At 35.3% G+C, this 22,720-nt stretch overlaps 2 protein-coding genes across 2 annotated transcripts; one reads left to right on the forward strand and one right to left on the reverse strand.

Moving 5' to 3' along the window:
* Positions 1 to 1,773: 1,773 nt before the first annotated feature.
* On the forward strand, positions 1,774 to 2,745 carry LOC118855033 (olfactory receptor 10AG1-like). Its single transcript, XM_036765166.1, has one exon. It carries the CDS (start codon positions 1,777 to 1,779, stop codon positions 2,743 to 2,745), a length of 969 nt encoding a protein of 322 aa, XP_036621061.1. The 5' UTR covers positions 1,774 to 1,776.
* An 8,487-nt stretch (positions 2,746 to 11,232) lies between these two features.
* On the reverse strand, positions 11,233 to 12,168 carry LOC118853945 (olfactory receptor 10AG1-like). The gene has a single exon (XM_036764195.1). The coding sequence runs from the start codon at positions 12,154 to 12,156 to the stop codon at positions 11,233 to 11,235; it is 924 nt and encodes a 307-aa protein (XP_036620090.1). The 5' UTR covers positions 12,157 to 12,168.
* Positions 12,169 to 22,720: the final 10,552 nt, after the last annotated feature.

A 22,720-nucleotide genomic window follows, 5' to 3' on the forward strand; every position in this document is an offset into this window, starting at 1 on the left:
TAAGGCAATTCTCAATAAACTGTGTTCCAGGTTGAATTTGAACCAAAATCTACTCCCTATCAAAAACAAAGAAACAAACAAAACCCTCTTACTTGCCTAATTAATTTTCTCTTCAATGCACCTTCAAGTAGCTAGTACATGGGCAAGTTCATTGTAAAGAACTTATGCTAAAGTTTGGCTAAATAACGGCTTAATATATTTCTTTGAAAAATATACTTATAAGGATACATTTTCTTCATTAAAGGGAACAAATGTTTAATCTGAACTTTCAAGTGTTAGATTTTTAAAGGGTAGATGGAAAGAAGGAAGGAGAGAAAGAAGATAGATGAATAGTTATATAAATGAAAAGCATATGAATTATATGAAGTGATATCCAAACACAACCTACTATTAAACAATTAATGAATGCCTACTGTTTTCAGGATTGAGTTTAAAGTACACCAAGTCCTATAAGACAAGTTTCCTGTATGTGAGATTTGTGTAATCTAGTGAAGAGTAAAAAAAAAAAACAAACAAAAAATATAGACATGAGTGCTAAGGAGCAATCAGAGAAATATGAATATGTGTTTGTGTGTGTATATGTGTGTATATTTGTGTGTGAGAGAGACAGAGAGACAGAGAAAGACAAAGACAGAGACACACAGAGAAAGACAGAGAGACAGAGACAGAGGGAGGGAGGACAGAGAGAGAGAGAGAGAGAGAGAGAGAGAGAGAGGGACAGAGAGATGACAAGATGTCATTGGCAATGTGCAGTAGGAGTTTAGGGAGAGGAGAGTCCTAAAAAGGAAGGTGATAGGGTATGTTGAATGAAGGCTAAGGATTCTGGTAAAAAAGAGTATTGGGGAAAACATTTGAGACAAGGAAAACAGCACAAAAGAAGTTGGAGAGGAATAATTCGACATTACTTATTTTATAACTTGAGTATTAGTTAGGAAATACAACCATAATGGTACATATGTACGTATATATGTGTTTATGCATGCATGTATATATGTACAAATATGTATACACATGTATGTACATATAAACAACTATATGTGTATTCATATATTATATATGAATGTATGTGTGTCTATATATTTTTGCACAGTCATGAATGTATAACACAAGTGTTTCTGTACATAAGCATGTGTACATATACATATATGTATATATTCACACACATATATATCTTATCTATTCTGATATGAATTATTTTAAATGAATTAATCGGTGTGGGTGATAGTTCCTTGATCTGAATATTAATCCAAAGTTTCTAGAATTAGGGTTGGAACAGTTAAGAGTTAGCAAGTATTCTTTAATTGCTCACTATGTGTAAGGCACTGTGCTAAGCATTCAAGAGACAAAGTAAATAAAAAAAAACAATAAAAAATAATTATTCCTGCCTTCAACAGATTATATTCTCATGGTATAATACTGTGAAAAATTCTGTACATACAAGTTATATGCAAGGAAATTTGGAAGCAATTTGAGGTACTAGCCAGCACACATAGAAATGTCTATTGCCAAAAGATTAGATTTGAATTGAGACCTGAAAGAATACAGGAGGTAGAGATCAGAAGGGAAAACATTCCAGGCAAGGGAACCAGACATTTTAAAGGAATAGAATCAGGAATTCAAGTATTATATATGGGTAGCTGGTAGTAACCTTAAAATATAAAATTTTATAAGTAACCTGATGGAATGTGTAATCTAATTTCATCATTTTACAGACACAGACACCATGGCTTAGAAAGTTGATATGATTGGAGCACCCTGAATTCAATATTTCCAGAAATGGAGCACACAAGGAGAAAAACAGCAGGAGGGAATCTGACTATTATGATGGAATTCTTCCTCCTAGGATTTTCTGACCTTCCCAACTTTCGAGAATTTTTGTTTGGAATTTTCTTTGTAACTTACATGAGTATCCTGATAGGAAATGGTCTCATCATTATAATAACCAAGGTGGATGCAGGTCTCCAAACTCCTATGTATTTTTTCCTTGGGAACTTTTCCTTCTTAGAAATCTGCTACGCATCAGTCACTCTTCCCAGAATGCTGACAAATCTTTGGACCCAAAAAAGAAACATATCTTTCCTGGCCTGTAGCATACAACTTTGCTTTCTCCTCATTTTGGGGAATAGTGAATGCTTTATCTTGGGCGTGATGGCATATGACCGTTATGTGGCCATTTGTAAACCTCTCTACTATGCTGTTATTATGAACCAAAAGATGTGTCTTCAGCTGCTGATTAGCTCCTGGATTACTGGGATCCCAGTTCAGATAGCACTGACATGTCAGATCTTCTCTTTGCCTTTCTGTGGTTCTAATAAACTCAACCATGTTTTCTGTGACATTCCCCCGTTACTGAAGCTGGCATGTGGGGACACCTCCAAGATTGAATTTTCTGTCTATGCTGATGCAGTGTTATTTGCCATGGTTCCCTTTCTTTTGATTGTTGGTTCCTATGTCAAAATCATTGCCACCATCATGAGGCTCCAATCTGCCACAGGAAGATACAAAGCTTTCTCCACTTGTTCCTCCCACCTCATTGTTGTAGGCTTATTCTATGGGTCTGGTATTATTATGTATTTGAGACCCAAGTCCAGCTACTCAGCAGGAACAGACAAAGTGTTCTCCCTTTTTTACACTATTGTGACTCCAGTATTTAACCCTTTGATTTATAGCCTAAGGAACAAAGATGTCATTGCTGCACTAAGGAATTTAGTAACTAAATGGCTAACATCAAGAAGCAAAAATTAGAAAAAAAAGATGAACTAATGGGAGCTTACTCCCTCTTCCCTTATTCCATAATCTTCATGGAAATCTAACTCTGTTCATCTCTCCTACATGCATTCAAAAACTTTCAAGTCCTTCAGGAACTTCTTCCCATTTTCAGAATTATGTCAACTCTCTGAGTCATCTGAAGACAAGTTGAGTCTACTTAAAAAAGTCCTATTTTTTAAAAATCGAATATTTATTTATTTATTTCTATTTTTCAACATTTGCTTCCATAACATTTTGAGTTCTAAATTTTCTCCCCCTCCCTCTCCTCTCCCCACCCCAAGATGGCATGTGATCTGATGTAGACCCTACATATACATTCACATTAAACATATTTTAACATTAGTAATGTTTTAAAGAAGAATTGGAACCAATGGGAGGAACTACAAGAAAAAAGAAACAAAACAAAATAAAAAGAGTGAGAAATAGTATGCTTCAATCTGCATTCAGACTCCATAGTTTCTTTTCTGGATGTGGATCGCATTTTCTATCATGAGTCCTTTAGAATTGTCTCAGATCATTTCATTGCTAAGAAAAGCTAAATCTATCAAAGTTGATCATTGTACAATGTTGCTGTTATTGTGTGCAATGTTCTGATTCTGCTCACTTCACTCAGCATCAGTTCATATATGTCCAGGTTTTTCTAAGTCTTTCTGCTCATCACTTCTTATGGAACAATAGTATTCCATTATACTCATATAATACCAAAAAATTCTATTGTTAAGGCTCTTTTTTATCATCTTAAAGTTGAAACCACACACTGAGACAATTGCCTGAATGACAAAGATTAAGGTAATGCAATATGTGCAACACAGAGAAGACTGAGGCCATTGAAAGATTAGATTTGAAGATAAATGACTTCACTAGACCAATTTTTCTGGTATGTGTGTTGCATCCAACAGTACAGACTTCAGTCCTTCCTGTGCCATTTTCTTCCATGTCCTCCTTTAAGTTTGCTGAGGGTACACACAAAGTACTAGGGACTCTCCTCAAGTACTTTCAGCTTCACAAAACTAAAAATTCAGTTGCAAAGCTTTCTATAACTCATCATTTACCATTACCATATGACTGGGACATCATTTTTAAAGCTACATTTTTCTTAGATATCATTACAAAACTTCTCTTGTTTAATCTTTTATTTATAAAGTGATACAGTCCCTTCTTCTCTAAAGGGGACAATCTTAATGGTAGAAGAATATTAAAGTAAGTATAAGACTTGGAAAAAAACAGATGTAGAGAAATAGAATTTCAAAGTTTGAGTAAAATCTAAGAGGGGTTTGCTTCAACCATAAAAAACATTAATTAGGAAGGAGTGATTATAAAGGGAATAACAGATAAACACATGATAAAATGATCTTGGTTCAGGTTGGGAGGAGATTTTCCCAAGCACTCCAAATTGACATGCCTAATAATATTGTTGTTGTTGTAGTTGTTGTTGTGGTTGTTGTTGTTACTATTACTACAAAAGTAGCAGGGAGAAGAAGTATGATTTAATGTAGGAAATTCATATGTTGGAGATTTATCTCATCACAAATGAACACAGCAAGCCCAGACTTCTTCCTTGAGTTAATCAATAAATGAGCCTATCACTCTAACCCCATCTTCAATTTATTAGGAATGTGCAAAAAGGAAAAAAAAATCCTATGTATGTTAACAATCATATATTGTAAACAACTATATGTCATGTATTGCTTTTGATCATTATCCCCAATTGAGACAAACCCAATGTGAGGTTTCCTCTGACTTGCTTTAGCCACACTCTACAAATTTGGGTATAATTGTTCATTGTTATCTAAATTTTGTTATTTAAAATGTTTTGGCATTGTGGTCTATAAAGAAAAAACCACCTATAATTTCATAGTTGATAATAGAGAGCAGCTTTTGTACTCAGCCCAGAGTTCAAGGACTTTGCTGAAACATACTCAATATGCAACTGTGAGCAAGTCATTTAAAATCTCAGCACCATGGCAGCTCTCTAAAATTTCATTGGCAAAGGATGTTGCTCACTGGGAACACCCTACAGTGATCAAATGACAGGTAGGTCCAGTATGTTTAATATTCCTGCATTTCTGAATTTCTGTTTCTTTAATTCCCTAACATATGATTCGTTTTTTTTTCAAATGTACTGTATGCTATTTAACATAGGCATTTTCCTTATGATTTAATTCAATAATCATCAAAGGTTTATCATATTTATATTTTAAAATATTTTCTTCATATTAAAAACATCTTTCTATATTTTTCTAAGAAGGAAAGGAACAAGTAAATATCACACATATATTACATATACATGTATATCCAAATAGCTATGTATCTATAGATAGGGAGAGAGAGAGAGACAGATAGACAGAGAGAGAGAGAGAATTGACCACCTCGAAAGATACCACATGTGTATGTGTGGGTGAGGGTGGGGGTATGTGTCTATTGGTTCATGGATAGAGCATTAGCCCAGAAGTCAGGAAGACGTGAGTTCAAATATAGCCTCTGAGACTTACTAGCTATGTGACACTAATCAAGTCTTTTAATCCTGTTTGTCTCAGTTTCCTTATCTACAAAATGAGTGGGAGAAGGAAATAGCAAACCACTCTAGAATATTTGATAAGAAAACCCCCAAAATGGTGTGAAAAATGACTAACCAATAACTTCTATCTCTCTTTCCATGTAGGTCTTCCTTTATTTTACTTAGTTGTTTTCTTTAGTTACTACAGATTTTAATAGGTATAATTTAAATTGATATTGACATACTATCTTTAGCATCTTAAAGCAAAATGTCAATTTCCCTTTTTTATTGTCATGAGATCATGATTGTCATTTTTTATTTACTGTATGCTTCCTTTGTATAATATATTCTACCCCTACCATCATTATAACTCTTCTTGATTCTTTAGATTTATGTGTTTCTTTCATATAGCAAATCATTATGTTTTTAATATTTTACCAATACATTGTAATCTAAAACATACTCAGAGCTTTATAATATCCCTCTGTGAAGCTCCCCTTCACCTCTTAATGCTGTTGCTTTATTCCACTCAATGTGTCTATTTTGGGGACAAGTCCAAGCCAGCCATTTGCCATTCTACCCTCTCTACCATGATTCTGTCCCAAAGGACTTTTTCCAGCGTGGCTCAACTGTACCTGACATTTTCTCACACTGTGCTATTCCTCTCTCATACTGGCCGTATGCTACCTTTTGTGAAATCCTTTTAGGGTCCCAATTTCTTTTTTTGATGGATGCAAGCTGGTCAAGTTTTATTCCCCTTCTCTCTGTGTTCCTGAATCTAAGGATTTTGCCATTATGACCAGAATGACTGAAGCCTTTTTACAATGACAGCCATCATCTCCAATTTTTAAGTTCCTTTTCGGGTCTACATTTTATGAAGCAGCTAGGCAGTGCAATGGATAGACTGCCAGAGACAGGAATTCTTGAGTTTGAATCTTGCCTCACAAAACTTATTAAACATGTAACCCTAGAGAAATCACTTACCTCAGCCTCACTTTCCCCATCTGTAAAATTAAGATAATAATAGTATCCATTTCCACGGTCGTTATGAGATTTAAATGAGAGAGTACATATAAAGTTCTTTGAAAACTTAAAAAAAAACTTGTTAAATGCTAATGATAATAATGGCAATGATGATAATGATGATGAGGCATGGGAGAAGGATCACCAGGTGGAGCATGTTTCATTTCCCATCATTACTCAGATGTCCTGGATGTGTTATAATTATCCAATATTCATCTGCCTCACTGACGCCATTCTCTGTTTCTGATTTCCTTTGCATGCCTCAGTTTTGGTGATAGGCCCGGGATAGTGATATTTTATTCCTCTCTTTACTATATTTCTGACTCCAAGAATTTTGGTGCCATTATTCAGAACACCTGTGGTCTTCTAAGCCTGTGATATCCCTTGGCAGCTCCCTTCTCTCAATGGTAAGTTCCTTTCAGAACTTCAGTTTTAGAGACTGACCCAGGATGGTTATGCTTCATTCCCATCTCAGCTCTGCTTTTGACTGTAGTGTCTTTGCAATGATGTTCTCACATAGATATCTCTTATTACATTCTACTCCAACTTTCCATCTCCCTTTTAAGTGTTGTCTTGACTAGAATTTAAGTTAATTGTGGGCAGGTATTGTACTCATCTTTTTTTCTTTTTTTATCCTTAGCATTTAGGATAGAAAGAGCTCAATAGATATCTTTGCCTGCCCATCTCTATTTTACTCCTATCCTCTATTATAGCAGTGAATTCATGCCATTTTCATTGAGGGATCTAACTGCTAATTTCCTTATGGAACATAAGACTACATAAGACTACAATAATATATAAATGTAGGAATAACATGTGGGTTTTGCCACATAGTATAACTCATGTACTGTCGTGAGGGTAGACTATAGCTACATTTCAATTAGTGCAATTAATAAATTCCATGAATTATCTGTATTATGTATATTTGTCCTGTATATTTCATGAACCAATAATCATATCTTAGATAATTTTTATTAATGTGTAATATATAATTAATAATTAATATTTAGATGAATTTAACTTTGAATGTAACCACTTCAAAGGACTAATTATTCACACTAATTGGGACCTAACTATGTTCTTTCTAGAATAAGTTTAGCGTAAGACCAATTTAAGGACAAGGGTTTTCTCAGTCATTACCTGTCTTCTTCATTTCTCTTCCCCAGGCACAGAAACATTGTTGTAAATTAGTCTATAATGTGCCAACTGACAACAATGAGCACTGTATAACTTTTCATTGCTCTAAAGGTGATTTTCAATATCAGTTTTTAGGATAGTGTGGTTTTCAATGAACTCGATCCCTTCACCAACTGACACCAAAAAAAATCATTGATATTTTTAAAAAAGATAGGCATTTGTTACAGAGAGAAACTGAAACTTTTAAAGTTAGTACAAAGTTTGCCAAAGACAATCCAGCTTCTCCTCTTCCTGTTCATTTCTGAACATAGCATATGAGCTATTTCATTGGACATCTTAAAAAAATATAATCTTGACTGTAAACATTCTTCATTAGTTCAACTTCACCTTTCTCAGAGATGATGATTATCACAAACACACACACACATACACACACACACACACACACATAGGTACACTGTGATCATTTCATTGTGATTTTTTTCAAATATTCATTATGAGTACCAAAAAATGAAATGACCATCGTGTTTCTTGATGTCTTCGGATGTATGATAAAAACTATTTCTTCTTCAACATCTTTTATTTGCCTCTCCTTAAAGAATCTGTGGGCCTATTATAATGCTTGCTACATAGTCATCATTCAATAAATCCCATTGAGTTATTGATTCTCTCATTTAGCTGAAATGTCCTTTTCTCTCAATATTTTATTTGTTGTAAGTCTATGTGAAGATTGTTGTAATTCAATTCCTCCAATCACATGCCCACTTCAGTAATGTTCATAAATGATGTTTCAATAAAACCTTCTATTTCTGATTTCATCATTCTGTAAACTTCCCTAGAGAGACAGAAGGAAACCTCAAAGGACTGACAGCCACTTTGTATATTGCCATAGTCAAATAAATCATCACCAAGTGTCCAGTCTGTTCATAATGACCTATCCTTCTCTATTCATAGAAAAGCTGGTCCTGAGAAAGGAATCACAATTTATTACTGGGACCATTCTGAATTTTTTTCTATCAATGTCGACAAATATTTGTAAGGGTTACTCTGTACTAGGCACTGTATTAAGGGTTGGGGAAGAAAAGGAAAATAAAGACATTCCCTGTCCTTGCAAAACTTACATTGTAAGAAGTAATATCATAGACACATACATGAGTATTTACAAGATCAAAATAGAGTAGATGGAATAAAGCCTTAGAGAGGATATAGAGAATATAGCTTTCTGGACATTTAGGAGAGGCTGTGCAAAGAGTGGAGGAGAGAAACTAGGGGAGGGTGAAGACAGGATGGTTTGAAGTTCTGAAAAATTCATTTTCTATAGCCTATGGCCTTTCAAAGGGAGTAATGAATTAAGAGACTGGAAAGATAACCGTATCCTAGCTTGTGAATATTTTAGGCAAAGAAATTTATATTTGATCCTAGAAGTACTAGGAGACAGTGGAGGTTATTTAGTAGAGGGAGATCGCATTCTCTTGGCATAGACTTCAAACTCCCAGAGTCATCTTTCTGATAGTATTGTTGTCTATTGAGTATCAATATTTAGGCATAATGGGAACACAGAGTAAACAAGATCCAGATGTATTAAAGATATTATTAAACTCCAAACCACATGATTTGGGGCATGGAAGAGCTTATGCTTCTAACAGCATGAGGTCAGATACATGAGAATCTCCTACCATTGTGAATTTGATCTAAGTTGAAGTCTCATTAAGTTGATGTATAGCATTAATTTTTATGTGAAATTGAGTTCTTTGTGTGAGAATGAATTCAGCAATTGCATCTTGTATAACATACAATATTGCAAAAAGGGTACAAAATGGTCACAGTGAGATCATAATGGAATCTTATACAGTGTATGAGGAAAAACAATCAGGCAATTGTTCTATTGGATTCAGGAAGAGGTCACTATATGTATGAATGTGAGAGAGCAAATATTTTTTATAATGAGGAAGATCATAAACATTGTCATTTCTTTTTACACGGCCAGAAGATTTTCTCTGAAAGGTGTCAGATCTTTCCTCTACCAGATGAAGAGGTGGCTCTTCTTTACCTCCATGCAAGAGACTCACAGTCTCATAGTTCCATTGCACTCTCTCCCCACTTCTAGCTCATAGATTTCCTTGTTTCTTTAAATCCCATCAAACATTCTCTTTTATTTGTAGCCTTTCCTAATTCCCTCAATCATAATGTCTTCTTACTAGACACCTTTGTTTCATTTCGTATTTATTTCATGTAAATATACTTATATATGTGCTTGATGTCTCTCCACGCTTACAGAATGTAAGCTCCTTGAGAGTAGGTCTTGTTTCTTTTTTTTTGTTTGTTTTAGTATTTGTATCCTTAGTCCCTAATACAATAAGCTAAATAGACATTAATTGATTGGTTGGTGTATTCACTTCACCCTATGTTTCCAAGAAAAGTATGGGCAGTCACCTGCTGGATGTGCAATACTTCTTGTTAAAGTATCAGGTGTACTTGACCTCAGCAACATCTCTCATCTTGAAATGTGCTGATACCTTAATTTCAATAATTTTCTGCTTTAGAGTTTTACATGCATTTTCCTTAATTCCAGTTCTTTTTTAATCTTGATGGGAAAAACATCCCTTTTATATCATTGTATGGTCCACGCTGTGTGGCTGTTTTTCCCATTTCCCACATGTGTTTCATCTTGACTGACTTTGATGACATTTTGCCTATTTTAGTCATTCTAGTACCATTTAATAGTATTGATGTGTCTTAAGATAGCAGAATAATATATCATCATGACCCAAAATTGATGACTTTCGATCTTTTGTAGCACTATCTCTCTCTTATCATCCAATCAAGCTCCTTATTGACTCAAATAAGAAACAGAAAATAATGAAGATATGGTATCTCATTGGCTGAACACTAGGACTCCAATAAGAAACAGAAAATCATGAAGATACAGTATATTGTTGGCTGACCACTAGGCTATTTAAGAGCTAGGGAAGGAACAAAGTTCAGAGGATGTTTAATCTGCACTCTAGAATCTAAGTGTTTCAGAACTGAAATTCAGCTGATATGAAAATTGGAAAATTGGCATAATCCAATCCAATTAATCAAATATGAATTTAGTGGAGCAAATTGTATTAGACTTTAGGGTAAAAAATATCTCTCAGTCTTCAGGGAGCTGACATTACCCTCTGATGTCAGAGTGTTTGCATTACTAAGTAGGTGCAAAGTGATTTGATTCAGGGTCCTCATATTGTTCAATAAGGACATAGTATTTGAACTACTAAGTAGTCAGAAGAAAATGAGAAAAGGGAGAACTTCGTATACTGGGGGTTTCAAGAATGCTTTACGAAAAATGTGGTCTTAGAGGAAGAATTCTAATTTAGAGGAAATGCATACACTGAATGAGAAACATCTTATGGGAATCAAAAGAGACAAGAGGTAAAAGCCTGAGCTAAGGAACAGTCTAGGGCTTAGAAATATGAAGTGAAAATTCAGGCATTTTCCTCTTTCCCCAAGCAAAATTGTTTTGGTGACACAAATTTTCTAGCAATATTTCACGACATTAATATTTAGACACTTAGTTTGATCTTTCATTTCAAGAGAGAAGACAAAATCACTGATAGAGCATTAAAATTTTAATGTTCCTATTTGATGGTTCATCATCACTAGTGACAGCAAGTTTCAATGGGAACCTTTTTCCCAAAACACTTTAAATGGGAATGATGAATTATCTAAAGGAGAGAAGAGAAGAGTGATGGGAAGTTTCTATAGCCACTGCAGAATAGGTATGCAGACAACTGGCCTTTGATAATTCAACTGTTTTATATTGTTCAAGTTTGAAATAATTTTTTCATTGCAGCAATGACATCCTTGTTCCTCAAGCTGTATATCAGGGGATTAAACATAGGAGTGACAATGGTATAGAAAAGAGCAAGTATTTTGTCTGTTCCTTCCATGTGGGCAGATTTTGGTCTTAAATTCATAATGATAGCTGACCCAAAGAATAAAGCCACGACTATGAGATGAGAGGAGCATGTGGAGAAAGCTTTGGATTTCCCAGTGGCAGATGGCAGCTTCAGGATGGCGGAAATGATTTTGACATAGGATCCAAGTATCAACAGAAAAGGAATCATGGCAAAGAGTACAGCATCTGCATAGACAGAGAACTCATTCAGAGAAATATCTCCACAGGCCACCTTAAATAAAGGATGGATATCACAGAAAATGTGATTCAGTTTGTTGGAACCACAGAAGGGCAGAGAGAAAATCTGGTATGTTTGTCCAATCTGGACTGGGACCCCACTGACCCAAGAGGCAACCACCAGTTGAACACATACCTTGTGGTTCATGATTAGAGGATAATTCAGAGGCTTACAAATAGCTACATAACGATCATAGGCCATTACACCCAGGAGTAGGCACTCAGTGCCTCCCAAAATGAGAAGGAAGCAAAGTTGTGCAGCACAGGCCAATAAAGAAATATTTCTTTTCTGAGTGAAAAGGTTCATCAGCAATCTGGGGAGAGTGACTGATGTATAACAGATTTCCAAGAAGGAAAAATTCCCAAGAAAAAAATACATGGGAGTCTGGAGAGCTGGATCAACCTTGGTTATGACAAGGATGAGGCCATTTCCTATCAAGACACTCATGTAGATGACTAGGAAAATCCCAAACAGAATCCCTTGGAGATTGGGAAGATCAGAAAATCCAAGGAGAATGAATTCGACCATGTCAGTGAGATTTGTAACTGCCATTGTTTTCTGTGTATTCAATTTGTGTCAATCATTAATTCAGGATTGGCAAGCAATTTTCCCACTCAATGCTTCAGTTGCCTGTTCTGTAAAATGAGTGATTTAGATTAGATGACCAATAACGTCCATTCTAGTCCTTGCATTCTATATTTTTAGCTTCTGGTGACAGTTTATATCTTATTATATAAAATCCCTTTCAGATCTAAGATTCTTCTATATCTTAAACCCCCATCCAGTAATTATTGCATTTTATATTCTACAGTGAAAGATACTTTACAAATTATAACATTATATCTCTTTTTTTTTGCTACAAAGTTGCTTCTAGTACAAAATTCCATGACTTCATAATGCTCATCTGGGAAATTAAGGCAATCATTTGTTCCCTAATTTTCTCAAACTTCATGAGTCTCAATGACAATATTCAGTTCAATAACTGAATTTTTGCATAGCCTACATTTTACATATTTTCCAAAACAATTACATTAATTACTTAGCCAGATGTTTATTAAAGTGTAAGCATATATTTTCTACATCACTCAAATGATTTCCTACATTATTAAGTTCTGGAAATGAATGTGAGGCTAGCCTAACCAGGCATGCTATTGATTTAGCCTGGTGCTGTGAATATTTATAAAATATTCACCAATAACTCACCTTTTATAATAGTTCCTGTCTTTTTTTTCTCCCAAGAATCAAACTCAGAAGAGATAACACAAGAATTTATCCATTCCTGCCTGATTTCTTCCCCCACCCCATGGTCTTTCAAAGTTGAATTACTCAATGATAATTTTTTTCCTTTTTCATGCCAATGTCTGTATTTATTATAAAATAAAACTGAAAATAAATAAGAGGTGAGTAGGTAACACTTCCCTTCTCTTTTTTATCTTTCTAACAAGCTCTACCCTTCTTGAAACCTAAAGGCCTTTTGAGTATAATTTTCCATTATTTCATGATTTTAATAAGCTCATATCAAATGAAGGTCAGAGGGACTCCTTGATGTAGCTGACAGATTCAATAACAGAGGTATTAAAATTTAAAGTTAACAATAGAAACACCTTTCCAAAACAGTTCCAATGATAATCTTATAACTAGGTAAATGAAACCAAGAAATAGATAAATTAGTTACTCAAAAATTTTTACTATGATTACATATATATATACATATATGTATATATGCATATATATGTGTGTGTATATATATATATATACACACCATATACATGTTTTATAATATCCACATAATGATATTTCTTATGTCAGAGCTTTCCCTGCCAAAGGCAAGTGGAAATTGCCTATCATTTAGGTGCTAAATCTCAGAGGGTTACCTCAGGCACATAGAGCTTAACTGAATTGTGTAGTCTTGAATGATGTGTCAGAGCCCAGGTTTAAATCAAGATTTTTCTGATTTCCAGACTAGTATTTTATCAGCAACATCAAAATGCCTCTAAAAGGAGAGAGAGAAAGAGAGAGAGAGAGAGAGAGAGAGAGAGAGAGAGAGAGAGAGAGAGAGAGAGAGAGAGAGAGAGAGAGAGATTATTTAGCTATATAAAATGACAAAAAATTTAACTGAATGAAACAGCTGTATTATCAATAGAAGTGATAAAGTTGGAAATATTTTCATCAGATTTCTTTGATAAGAAAATTTTAATTATAACATGCATAAGGAACCCAACTTAATTATTGTTCACTAATACATAAGTTATCAAGTTATATCAATATTTTCAAAAGCAATACGGTCAATAACAATTTTATAAAATATTCAAAATCACTAATAACAAGGACAATGAAATTAGTATAGAATTAAGGATTAATCTCATGACCATTGGATTTATAAAAATAATGAAATAGAGAAAAATTTAATGGTAAAAAACTTAGGAACATAGAAAAAAAATGTACTAATACATAGTTGATGAAACAAACATAATTAAGCCCACATTTTTGTAAACAGGTTTGGGATGGTGTAGGGGGGCGGGGCGAGGTTCACAATTCATTCCACCCCACCAATGAGTTTTTGGCTCTGAAATCCATTACTGGAACCCATGTGATGTAAAATTCAGAAATAAAATTCAACAATATTTTAAACTATTTGTAACAACACTTTTGTTGCCTAATGAAAAGCTGGAAATAAGGCAGGTGCTCTTCAACTGATAAATGACTGAACAAATTGTGCTATCTGAATGTGACAGAATTCTATTGTGTAAATAAAAAATAGGGAACTTGAGGAATACAGAGAAATGTGAAAAGTCTTGAATGAACTGGAATAAAGAAGCAAAAGAACCACAGTGTCAATGGAAAAAAAATATGGATAATACGAAATAGCAATGGATCTCAGATCTAAAGAAATGACCATTCTAAGCCTTTCTTTAGAGAGGACATATTGGGGAGTGTACAGAAAATCCAGAAATGATGGTTGCATAAGAAACAAAAAGCACAATAAAATGAAAAACAGTAACAATAATGAAGCCCCTAACAAGTATGCAATGTGAATTTTACTGAATGGCTACATTCCCTGTAATAGGGAAGTTTTATATGCTTGTTGTTGGAATTATAGGAAAGAATCTCAGTCCACATGGAAATGATGTGAACAAGGATGGCAGCTGGAAAGCAGGGACTACCATGAGCTCCCCGCCAAGTCCCTCCAAAAACCTATAAAAATGGCTCTGAACCAATTCTAGAACTGCAGAACCCGCAAAATAGCAGAGGCAAGCAGGGCTCCAGCCCAGGACAGCCTGGACTGCTGGGTGAGGTCTTTCCTGCATGGAGCGGGGAGTGGAGCAGAGCCCCGGGTGGGGCTGCATGGACTAACCAGAACAGAAGCCAGGCAGAGAGGGCCCTAGCACCCTGAATCAGTGAGCTGTGGCAGTTTCCAGACTTCTCAACCCACAAACACCAAAGACAACAGAGAAGAACTGCAGAACCCACAAAATAGCAGAGGGAAGCAGGGCTCTAGCCCAGGACAGCCTGGATGGTCTCTGGGTAAGGTCTATCCCACAGGGAGCTGGGAATGGAGTGGAGCAGAGCAGAGCCCATGCTCTGGGCAGCGTGGGCAGCATGGACCAACCATACCAGGAGCCTGGTGGAGTGTGCCCTAGCACCCTGAATCAGTGAGCTGCAGCAGTTACCAGACTTCTCAACCCACAAACACCAAAGACAACAGAGAAGGTTGGTGGGAAAAGCTGCGGGAGTGGAAGGAGTTCGAGGTTCAGCCACCATCCTGGGGGCAGAAGAGGTGGGCAGCTGCAGAACTACAGCTGCAGTTGCTTCCAGCCACAGGCACACACATATGTATATATGTATACATGTATATATGTATGTGTATATATGTATGTGTGTGTATATATATATATATGTATGTATGTATGTATGTATGGAGAGAGAGAACAGGCACAGGGTGAGTTGAAGATGAAGGGAAGATATCTAAAAGAAATAAAATCAAATTAAGGGATGAGAGAGGAATATATTGAGAGAGGGAGATAGGGAGAGATAGAATGGGGTAAATTATCTCGCATAAAAGTGGCAAGAAAAAGCAGTTCTGTAGGAAGAGAAGAGAAAGTAGGTGAGGGGGAATGAGTGAATCTTGCTCTCATCAGATTTGACCTTAGGAGGGAATACCATACATACTCAATTGGGTATCTTACCCCAGAGGAAAAAAGGAGGAAGAAGATAATAAAAAGAGGGGATGATAGAAGGGAGGGCAGATGGGGTTGGTGGTAATCAAAAGCAAACACTTTCGAAAAGGGACAGGGTCAAGGGAGAAAATTGGATAAAGGGTGATAGGTTAGGAAGGAGCAAAATATAGTTAGTCTTTCACAACATGAGTATTGTGGAAGCAGTATACAAAATGATACGCATGTGGCCTATGTTGAATTGCTTGCCTTCTTAGGGAGATGGGTGGGAAGTGAAGAGGGGAGAGAATTTGGAACTCAAAGTTTTAAAAACAGATGTTCAAAAACAAAAAAAAAAGTTTTTGCATGCAACTAGAAAATAAGATACCCAGGCAATGGGGCATAGAAATTTATCTTGCCCTACAAGAAAGGAAGGGAAAATGGGATGGGAGGGGAGTGAGGTGACAGAAGGGTGGGCTGATTGGGGAACAGGGCAACCAGAATATATGCCATCTTGGAGTGGGGGGGAGGGTGGAAATGGGGAGAAAATTTGTAATTCAAACTCTTGTGAAAATCAATGCTGAAAACTAAATATATTAAATAAATAAATGTTATGAACTCCAGTTTCTTATCTGTCATTGCACATTTGGGAAATAGGATTAAAGATTTCAAACTGAAGAGACCTTTGAGGCCATCTAGCTCAACCTCCTGATTTTATGCTTGAGGAAAGTTGGCCCAGAGTTCAAATGACTTGCCCAAAGTAATAGAGATAAAAGCCAAGATTTGCGCATGCATCTTCTGATGATAAAACCACTTTGGTTTCTCCGTTATGTTGCTGCATCTCTAAATGCTTTACAATCAAATGGAAATTGATTTGGGAAGTAATCATCTAGAGAAATTGATTCACAGGGAATTGCTTGTCTTAATCCTTGATTTTGAGAAGTTTCATGAACTTGGATGAGAACAAATTTATTTTCACTTTTATTGGTTTCCTTTGTAATCCTATGATTTAAAAAAAATGATACCCTAAACACTATATATTCTAAAAAAAGAAATTCACCTGACTGCTAAAGGGGTCTATATATATTTTTAATGTTAAACACTCCTTTAGAGTTTTGTGATATCAATTTAAAACTGCCCCAGATTCTGTGGATTAGGTTTTAAGTCTCTGACCTCACTTGCCTATTCACCTATAACAAGTTAGTTGATACAAACAACAATTATTATGTACTTAATTGTTAAGTAACTGTTAACTAATCACTTACTCCTTGCCAGACATTAGTCACACTAAAGTTGGTATGGTATATGTTGAGGAAAGTAAATACTTGAATGAATTCATGTATGAATGAATGAAATTAAAGCAATGGGAAAAAAAATAATGTGCATCTTAATCTCATGTTCCAGTAACTGTAAAGCTTCTTGGGATCATAAACCTATAACTAGATGGCACCACACAATCCATCTTCTCTCTCCCCTATCTTCTTATTTTACTTATAAGTTAAAGAAATATGGATGCATGGCCTTCTAAAATAAATAGAGAATAGTTCTCATTTCACTTATTTTTCAAATACATTTCCTCCCACCATCATAAATTACAGATATATTAAATAAAACTTGTCTTTTCTATGCTACTCATTTTCATACTCTGTTTTATTGCTGTGCATTATTTAACTTTGATAAATAAAGTAATACTACCTTAGCCCTTTATAAAAGTAAAGAGCTTTATATATTGTAATGTGATTTTCTAGGTAGTTTGAGCTAATAATAATTTTAAGGAAATAAAAATGCCCTCTGGAAAAGGATCATATTTGCTCAAGAGATTCCCATCCAGGTGTTATAAAGTTTTCTAATTTTTTTATTGAATCTTGATTCCTGATTAGCATCACAGGATTTAGGGATCTTAGGTAGCTTATAGACCATCTGTGATACATACAAATAACTTTAATATATGAGATGCTGAAGCCAATACAGTAATATAGCTCATACATACCTTTCCCAGATCCAATAAACCCATATTCAACTGCTTCTTTCTCTGATGGATATATTATTAAAGTATAAATATAAAATAACCCATTTACATTGCACTTTATGGTTTCCAAATTCCTTACATACATTATCTGATGGTAATCCCACAGGTGCCCTGTAAGGTAGGTGCCACAATAATTATTATTTTCATTTTGTAGATGAGGAAAAATGATGTAAAAAGTTGGATTGTTATCTGGAGGAAGGATTATAATCTATTCCTGTTTGTCCCATAGTGTGGAGCTAGGAGGAAGGAATAAAATATACAAAAAGGTAATGTTTGGCTGAATGTCAGTATTTTTGTATGTGTTTGGGGGGAAGTGGAAACCAATCACCAAAAGAGCTAACAGTGGAATGAATAACCTTGGTTTGCACTGGGTTTCCCTGTTTGGAAGTTTTGCCCCAGGGCTTTGATTGTCCTGGGTTAATATAGAGATTCTTTTCTCCTCAGATGTGGTTGGACCAAATGTCTTATTGAGGTCCATAAAAAAATCAAAATTCTGTGAATTTAAAGGATTTACCCATACTCACAAACTAATAAATATAAGAATTAGAATTTAAACCAGTGCTCTCTTGAATCCAGATTCAATGTATTTGCTACCAAACCCTCCTGCCTCTCTCTGAACATCAAACCTTACACCTCCACCAAATTTTGTGAGAGGTATCATTTCCCCCTTCTGAAAACTTTCCTTTGCTTCAACTCAGAGCTTTTTAAGTCAGACTCCATTTCTTCTCTCTTCTGTAGGGACAGTTCCTCCCCCATGTCAATTTCTAATACTTAATGAGAGGTAAGTTCTAATGACTCCAAATCCAGGACATTTCCATGAATTAATTAAGTAGAGTGACATGATGCAAAGAGTTCTGGGGATAGAAGACAAAGTTTTCTTTCAGCCCTGAATCTTCTACTACCTCATAGTAAAGCTTTTCCCAAGTCAATTTCTGCTCCAATTTTCTCTTCTCTAAAATGTGCAAAATGTAATAAGAAAGAGTTTGCAAAGTGCTTTACATATATTAAATTAGCTTGATTCTCTGAAACCCTGATAAATACATGCTATTATACTTTCATCATTTTGCACATGAGGAAACTGAGGGAGTTTATGTGACTTGTCCAGGTTACCATAGCCAGTAAGTTTCTGAGACAAGATGCAAACTCAGTTCTTCCTGAGCCCAGTCCTTTATCTACTGTGCCACTTTGTTGCCTAATGATCTTCTATTTCTTATTAATGAAATAGTATTAGTAAACGTTTGGAACAAAAACTGGGGCCATTTTTATCTAACCTTTCTCTTCTCTGTAGCATCTATTATATCTATTATTATATTAAGAAAATATTTAGTTAAATCTCCCTTCAGCCTTTTGGAGGGTGAAACAATATATTTGAAATATTGATAGACTTTTGTAGGGACAAGAAAAACTGGAATAGATAGGACTGGATTGAAGTCCTGGGTGTGAATCCAAGCTCTAGAACTTATTATCTATGTGACCTTGGATGAGTTACTTTCTCTTTACAGAGTTCAGTTTATTCTCTAAAATGAGGGCATTGGACTGAATGACTTATGGATTCCTTTTTAGCTCAAAATTCTATCATGACTTTACAAGAATATAACAACTATGAGGCAGGTAGATAAACTAACAGATAGAACATTGGATCTGAAATAAGAATAGATCTGAATTCAAATGTGACCTTAGACAATCACCAATTCATCACTGCAAACAAGTCACTTAACCTCCGATTGCCTCAGTGTTCTCATCTGTCAAATGGGGTAACGATGGCATCTATCTCCCAAGGTTGTTGTGTGGCCAAAAAGATATAAAATTTATTAAGGGTTTTACAGTCTTACAGTGCTGTATCAAGGCTAGCTATTAATATCAGAATCAACTTGGCAATCAGTAAAAAGCACATATGCCTGACAGCATAATGGTTTTGTACATCTCCTAGTTTTATACTTGAAGTGAGGGTCTGAGACACTATATCCTTATCTGTACTGTAATTACAGACTCTTGTGAGTATCTTAATGATCACATTGTAGGGAATGCCTTTACTATACCTCAAAATATGTCAGAAATAGCCCTTGGACAAAAGGTCATAGAGAGTATGTGAGTGTAATTTGAGAACAGAAGCCTTTAATAACTCAGAAGGCCTCCATTCCAATACTAATTTTCCTTGGTTTAAGCAATCACTAAGTTGTTTAAAATTCTCCCTAGATAATTTGAGTGTATTGTAGGAAACCACCTCACAAAATTTAAATTTCAGTGAAATATGTGGTATTTTCAATACTGGGAAATGCCAAGGCTTGATCTAGCAAAGTGGAAGAGATGAAGAAAAAAGGAAGATACCTATAGGGGAAGACACTAGCAGTGGAGGTAGGAAGAGAAGCATCAAAATGTAGAAGAAAGAGCTGATGAGGATGATTGAATCGATAGGAATTGAGAACAGGCACAGATCTGGATCAACTGTAGACAAGATGTGAGGTTGGCTGCCATGCCGAGGTGAAGTTACAGGTATGTCAACTTTCACTCATGGATAGTCTTTATAAGTCCCAAATATTGGAGGATAAGACATTATACACATCAGGATGTCTTAGGATAAAATGTGTCCTCTCAGTATCCTAATTACATTCCAGGAGGCCAGTGGTTAAAGTTTCTATAAGAATATGTTCCAATGATCAAATCTTGGGATAATCTTGGTTGCATGTACACAAATCTGACAGACAATACAACGATTAAAATATCTTGGTGATGACAAAAATAAAAACTTCCTGAAGAGATCTAATCAATACAAAACACCATGATCAATACAATATAAAAACTATGATTCCAGAGAATCTATGATATAACATCTCTTGAAAAACAGAGGATAGACTTAGGGGAAAGAATGAGATTTATCTTTGATTATGAATATTGCTTTTAATTAATTTTTAATATTTTTGCTAAGAAAAGGTGGGACAGAAGAAAAAATTGCTAATATTTGAAAAAATAAAGATTTTTTTTTTAAAAGAATGGACTTGGGATTATAAGACTTGGGTCAAGACACTGGTTCCACTAATTAGTACTGGCACCAGCCAATAAATGTTAATCACCAATAATTATTAAGCCCCTAATATGTGTCCAACACAGTACTAAGTGCTAGGAATTCAAAGAAAGGTAAAGACAGTCCCTGATTTCAAGGAGCTCAAAATCTAATGAGGTAAATACCATGTAAATAGCTTGGTAAAAGAACAAGATAAATACAGGATAAATGGGAGATAATCAACAAATAGAAGGTACTAGAAAAAAGAGAGATTGGAAAATATTTCCTCTTGAAGACAGAATTTGAACTGGGAATTGAAGGAAGCCAGAAACGTGGTGCAGAAATGAAGAGAGAAAACAATCCAAGCTTGAAAAACAGAAAGGGAAAATACTTGGAGCAGAGTATTTTGTTTGAGTTTTTGTTTTTGTTTAAGGAACAGCAGTTGGATCATGTTACTTGAGCGTAAGGTACATGGGGATGGGGTATAAACGAAGGCTAGAAGAGGGGGAGATATGAAGGGCTTTGAATGCCACATAGAGGTTTTTCTATTTCATACTGGATGTGGAGGATGGAATTGCAGAAGAAAGAATGACAATAGTCAGACCTGTACTTCAGAAAGGTCACTTTGACAGCTGATTTGAGGATGGCCTGGAGTTGGGAGAGATGTATGGCCAGAAGACCTGCCAGCAGGGTATTGCTGTCCACTTGTGAGGTGATCAGCATCTACACAAGGGTGGTGGCAGGAGAAGAGGGGATAAAATGGGCATATGTGAAGTACTTTATGGAGGTAAAAATGATAGGCCTTAGCAAGAGATTAGGTATGGGTGTTGGGGGTAAAAGACAATAAAATGTCAAGAATGAAACCTGAGTTTTAAGCTTGGTTGAGCAGAATGATATTGGTGCCTTTGATGGTAATAAGTTAAAAATGAGGTAAGGTCAATTATGAGGTGTGACCTCAGGTCAATCTTTTCACTTCTCTGTACTTAGTTTTCTCATCTAAAATGTCTCATCATAAGTGAGACATTAGACTTAATGATCTCTGAAGTCCATGATAGTTATAAATCTTATGATACAATTCTTTAATCATTTCTTTCTATTCCATTTTCCGTTGTTACAATTCATGCCTTTATCATCTGAGATCTACACATAGAACATACTGTTTCTTCCTTGGTCTTTCATTGCTTTCTTTCTAAACCATCTTATACCTGCCACCACTGAGTCAGCCAAACAGGCATGGTTGTTTGAAGAATCTGTTGAAGACGGGTGTGTGTATGTGTGTGTGTGTGGGGGGGGGTGCATATGCATGAACACATGGGTCTGTGACATAGAAGAGAAAGGGCCGATAATGATATATACCTATCCTACATAGATCAACAATGAATAACAGTCTGTAATCATCTGTAATGGTAACAATATAAGGATAAATAAGCAGAAGCCTAATTATTGAAATTTAAAGAGTCCAGAACTTACCAGTTGTAATACTAAAATTTTAGAATGAGGGATAATATCTCCTTTTAGCACCTTCTCTCTCTTATCAAAGTGTATGCATGTTATTTACAATATATATGTCCCATGTTTATTTAAGTATATATGTACCATTTCCTCTAATAGGATATAATTTCCTTAACAAAAGAACTATTTCCTTATTGTCATTGCATGATTTTTTCAAACACAGAAGTTAGTTCATAAATATTTGTTGAAGTAAATTGTATTTGAGAATAGCATACCCTATAGAGCTTAAAATAACTGCAAAGGGGGGAGGGATAAACTTTTAGGGGAAAGAAGGTACCTTCCATGTATTTCTATTTTGGGTGTTTAAATGTAATCATATTAAACCAAATAAATTATTTTTTTTTTTTGCTTTTTGGCAGGGCAATTGGGGTTAAGTGACTTGCCCAAGGTTACACAGCTAGTACTTGTGTCAAGTGTCTG

The sequence above is a fragment of the Trichosurus vulpecula genome, chromosome 6, assembly GCF_011100635.1.
Source record: "Trichosurus vulpecula isolate mTriVul1 chromosome 6, mTriVul1.pri, whole genome shotgun sequence".
Taxonomy (NCBI): Eukaryota; Metazoa; Chordata; class Mammalia; order Diprotodontia; family Phalangeridae; genus Trichosurus; species Trichosurus vulpecula.

What these genes read in the sequence shown, in the direction of transcription:
- LOC118853945 (XM_036764195.1), bottom strand. Translation starts at nt 12,156, where the DNA reads ATGGCAGTTACAAATCTCACTGACATGGTCGAATTCATTCTCCTTGGA.
- LOC118855033 (XM_036765166.1), top strand. Translation starts at nt 1,777, where the DNA reads ATGGAGCACACAAGGAGAAAAACAGCAGGAGGGAATCTGACTATTATG.